The sequence below is a fragment of the Podarcis liolepis genome, assembly GCF_965112155.1.
Source record: "Podarcis liolepis genome assembly, chromosome: 2".
In the NCBI taxonomy this organism is placed as follows: domain Eukaryota; kingdom Metazoa; phylum Chordata; class Lepidosauria; order Squamata; family Lacertidae; genus Podarcis; species Podarcis liolepis.
In genome coordinates this window covers 3,649,931-3,655,028 of record NC_139555.1, presented here as the reverse complement: position 1 = coordinate 3,655,028, position 5,098 = coordinate 3,649,931, and the positions used below count along the sequence as shown (strand labels likewise).

At 46.2% G+C, this 5,098-nt stretch overlaps 1 protein-coding gene across 3 annotated transcripts in view; it reads right to left on the bottom strand.

Moving 5' to 3' along the window:
* Positions 1–367: 367 nt before the first annotated feature.
* Positions 368–5,098, bottom strand: part of LRP1 (LDL receptor related protein 1) — a 326,669-nt gene continuing 321,938 nt past the window's right edge. For 2 of the 3 annotated variants that reach the window (XM_083486061.1, XM_083486060.1), the window contains one exon: positions 368–2,387. In XM_083486061.1, the coding sequence (XP_083342187.1) occupies positions 2,247–2,387 (141 nt within the window). In that variant the 3' untranslated portion in view covers positions 368–2,246. Of the gene's footprint in view, positions 2,388–3,676; positions 3,825–5,098 lie in introns of all 3 variants that reach the window. The other variant, XM_083486059.1, reaches the window with a different exon arrangement.

The window sequence follows — 5,098 nt, the reverse complement described above, 5'->3', positions numbered from 1 at the left end:
AATGATGCATGCCTAAAAAGCATGTCACCAACATGAAAAGTCTGGAAAGCTCGATCCAGAGGGTTCACAGCGTCCCCAGCATTGCTCAGGCCAATCTGCCTGCCTAGCCCATAGCCTGCCTGCTATCAAGAAAGGCAGAAATGGAAGCCTGCAGCCAGACAGAGGTAGTTATATCTGTAAAGAGTCTCTGGGCCAAAGCCCAGTTTACAAACACAAAGTTTACAACGTCTCTTCCTGCACTGGAAGCACACAGTTTGGTTCCGCTTGAACATCACAGTGTTGCTCATTTGTAGTGCACAGCTTCCCTAGGAAAAAATCTTAACCCAAAGTAAAGAAGCAACGGCCAAGAAACAAAACAAAAACACAGTTAAGTTTTTTTAAATTTTATTTATAACAATATCTGGGTTTTTTGTGGATTTTTTTTTGTTTTTTTGTTTTTTTTAGTTGTAAAGTAATCCGGCAAAAATTATTAAAACATTTGGCTCCCCCCTCCCACAAAAAAGGCTGAGGAGACCTCCTTCCCTCCCCCCACATGCGTGTAATTTCTAATATAAAAGCTAGTTCATCTTATTTAATTGTTTTTTTGATCTGTTTTCATCTTTTAAAAAAAGCATGTTGGAGAGAAACCAAAGTTGAAACCATGTCGAACCTCTTTCAAGAACAGGATGGCAGAAGTTGCAGCAATGGAGGGAGGGGTGGGGGGAACAGGAAAGGGGGGCAGGAGGGACTGCTGTGAACTCTTGATTAGTCTCAGGCACAGATGCTAAAATAAAGCGGAATATAGTCAAAATAATACGGAATAAAAATGATTCCAGGAAATAAAATGCTATCAGAAATATGATTAGTGTGAAGGGGCAGGGAGTGGGGGAGGGTTTGGTGGATTATAAGTAGATTAGAAATTTATGGTGGGGGAGAGTTAAGGAGTTAGCTGGGTGTAGTAAGAGAAAGGGCTGTTATTGGAGGGGTTTCTGAAGGTTGTGGGGGAAGGTGGCTGCAGTTGATGGATGTGGCATCTACACCAGTGGTTCTTAAACTGTAGCCCACAGATGAACCTTTAGATTGTCCACCAGATCATGCTGGAAATATTGCAGGCCTTTTCAAAAGCAGTGTGACAAATGCCAAATTAAGAATTTAGCTCCTTTGGCACTTTGTTACAACTACTGAATGCACAGTGGGAAATGGAGAAGGCACATCACCAGGTTTGCACACACTATTGAAAAGTTTGCCACTTTAAATGCATTATTATTCACAGACTCTTTCCTAGAATTTCTGCAGAACTTGAAGTAAGATGGGTGAAGTTTCTACAGGGGCTTCAAGCATCCAAAGAGCACTGTTGGATTTCACCCAATGCAAAACTTGAAATGAATGAGAGGATTCCCTTTTCCAGTCTAAACATCCAAGGAACTCTGAAGGAAGCCAAAAGTGTTTCAATAGGATTAGTGAAATTCCTTGGAAATGGGCAAGTGAGTGCACCTCCCTACCACAAATATCCGTAATTCCAAGCTAGATCTGAATGTAGAAGTGTGGGATGGGGGCTGCAACATAAGAAGTGGAAGCCCAGAAAGAACAAAGCCAAAACCACACACCCAATGCATTAAAATTTAAGAACCACTGGTGTTCACAGCAAGGTACCTTTAGTATAACAAAGTGTACATTAAGGTATTGTCAGACTGGTATTATCACTGTGGTCCACATTCTATCAAATCAGTAAGTTTTTCTGGGGAAAAGAGGGAAGAAGCAGAATTCTCCCTCACCCCCAAGATCTGCCAACCCCTTATTTTCCTGACACTCCTTCAATTGCCTTCTTCCTAGCAGTTTTGCCCCAAGTTTTGCTCATCAATGGCACCCCAAGAAAGGTGTAACATTTATATAAGTTTCTGAAAGGCTGGCAACCTCAAGCCACCTGCACAAGGAAGCAAAGGTGAGTTGGTTTGTGCGGTGAAGAAAAAGGATGCAGCCAGGTAAGACCATGGAGCCCTTCAACCCAAATGAGGGTCTTCTTGGTTTCTCGACCACCTCCCAATGTTGCTTTAACTCTGTCCATCCCAAAGTCCAGTGACAGAGATTCAGCGGCTGGTAGATGAAAGGGAATATACAGGTAATAATACTGCTCACATATAAAAGTAATAATCCTTCATTTGTACATTTATACAGTATCTCTTGCTCCCCACCCCCACCCTCCCCAAGCCATCTTGTCTCTTTCCGTCTGGCCTCTGTCTGGGCTGGTGGCCCATTCCCCCCAGGCCCTATGCCAAGGGGTTGCCAAGATCATCATCTGCGCCTCTGGACAGCAGCTCCCGCTTTTCATCTGTGCTGGCTAGTGAGTTGCGGCTGTTGTGGGCTCCCATGTAGAGTGTGGCGTACACTGGGTTTGTGAAGTTTGTGGGCTGGAGGAAAAGGAGGAAAGAGAGAGTGTGAGAGACTTCTGGGGAAGAGGGCAGAGGTGGCTTCTCAGGAGATTTCCCCCAGTCCCTTTTCCTATACCTCCACCCCCCCCCCCGCCCCCGGCTCTCCTCAGGGATCACCATTCCATAATTTCCCACCAAGGTGTGCCAACAGCAAACTGCACATTTCAGCAGCCATGTATTGAGAGAAGGTGGTGAGTCTTTCTTTCAGACTTTGTTACCTATGAGCCTAGAATGTGGATGGTTTAATACAAACCCACCACTAATGCACTATTATTGCACCCATGACATATTGGAGAATACAGCTGCCCAAAAAACTGCCAGTCTGGAGGGGGCAAAACATTACTCCTAGGAGCATTCTGTCCAAGGAGCAAAGCAGAGTAACTAAGTCGCTGCACCAAGTGATGGCAAGGTGCTTTCTTTTTGGTAAAAGATGATTAAAAAGGTCCTTGGTTTCTTCATACTCAAAGGTAAGACCACCACCCCTGAACATTCTTAAAATTTGCCCACCCCCTGGCAAAGACAAATACAATCTTCAGGGGGCATTTTTGCCCCAGCCCCTAAAACTAAGTCTGGATGCCTCAACTTAGTACTTCAACCTATCCTTAGTTAAGGCCAACAAGGGCAAGGAGGAAGGAATTTGCTCCAGAGAGGGAAGGTGAACACGCAACTCCCCGGGGGCGCTTGTGATCTCTTAACCATGAAGCCTTCCATCTGGCACTGGTCTTTAGTGCCAAAGAGTTTCATCAGTTACTTGGCCTTGTAGAAGCACCACGTTTGAATTGTGAAGAAAACACATGCAGAAGTGATACCACCTCAGATCAAAGCGTCTTCTGAGAGCAGTGTTTATTGTTTGCTTTTGTGGAATCAGACAAACATTAGCTATTTATAATTCTGCAAGACTTGCAAGCCTGTTGCTGGCTGCCCAAATTGTGGGGACAGAACCAGATACACGCTAGGATTAAAAACAACTTCCCTGAGGTTTGTGAAGGATGTGTCTTCTTGGCCCTGGCCTCAAGAAGGCTCAGCACCCTCAAAGCAAAGAGTCCCCAGGACCCTCTGATTCCAAGCTGGCCTTCTCTTGGGCTCTACTTTATTCATTCTGTTATTCCCTCTGTGCACCCTGCCACGTTTGCCTTCCAGCCCCTGCCAGGTGCTTTTGCTCACTCCTTTTCCCTTCTCCCCCTCCAGAGGACTTTGGAGTCCTTTCTCCAAAGCAACCTCAAGCAGCCTTTGCATGGTAGTCTGTCTCCCTGCTCCCGCTTCCAAACCTTGTCGGGGTCAAGGGCGAAGTCAGCATCTAGCAGCTCCCCCACATCATCTGCGTCGGGGTCCCCTTCGTACATCTTATAAGTGGGGTTGCCGATCTCCACGTTCATGGCACCGTTGGTCATGCGCTGGTGTTGGAAGCCTTTGGCCCTGGGAAGAACAGGGATGAAGCAGAGGTCAAGGTGGGCTTATCATGCTGTTCAGAGTGGGGAGGAGCAGCAGTGACTAGACATTCAGGGCACTGTTCTCAGCAAATGCCAAGGTTGTACAAATGCTAATGAGGGGGAGGGCACTTGCAAGAAATCATTGGCAGGAGGGTGGGGTGCTTAATGTCTTCTGCATCTACTGATTACTGTATGCAAATACACCCCTCCAGAAAAAACACACAAGTATATTTAAAAAGTGAGTGCATCTGCAGGAAAGAACTAGCAGCAGAGGGAAGTTAAGGACCCTTCCCTACCCCACTTTATGTTATAATGAAATCAGAGCACGATGGGACCCCGGGCTTCCTTTGTAATGGTGTAGCCCTGCCCTCAGTAGAAAGGATTATGACATCAACTGTCATATGTGTGAGTAATGGGAGAGTCACTGTCAATCCAAGTAGAGAGTACTTGGTTTCATAGGCCAATGGTCTGACTCAGGATAAAGCACCAAGGTATGAAGGGATTGGAATGGGAGGCTGAGGAGCAGCATTCTGCATCCATCCCTGACTGAACAGAACTAGATTTAGCATGCAGTTCACCGGCAGAGTCTATGCTGAAAACAGGTGCAAACTGGTCTCTTGTTTACTTCCATCTTGGCCATCAGAGCCATGGACAGAGCTGGTCTGCCTCTACCAGCCCAAACATTTGAGTATCCCACCATGTGTTTCTATTGAACTGCAGCAGACCTGATGATCTGTATGCTGAGCTGAAAATGTGTTTCACCTCTTTATGGGTGTGACCCCTTAGTATGTTCTTGGGAACCATGAGAGTTCAAAAAAGATCCAAGAGGGCAGCAGGCAGGGCAGCTTCATCCACACACATCTCCCACAGAGAACCCAGATACCCCACTAGGGCTCTAAATATACCATGACATGAGGCAGGTGTACAAATGACCAAAACGAACGTGGCCTCAGCAATGAGAAGCAGAATTGCAGCAGGTTGAAGCACGGACACAATCAAGATTCATTCCCTGTTCATGGATGGTTACACCATGGGATGTGGGGACCCAAGAGGAGGTGTTGTATTTGTGCAAGAGGAAGCCTGGCTTAGTTTAATATGCAACACAGAATCTAAAAGCTCCCCCATCTCCATGGCAGTAGATATGCAACACACTCAAACACCACTCACAGTCACCATTTCTGAGTGCTTTGCTTACCCTTTAATCCGTTTCTTGTACCAGACCACAGCTCCTGCCACCAGTATCACCAGCAGCAGGAGGAG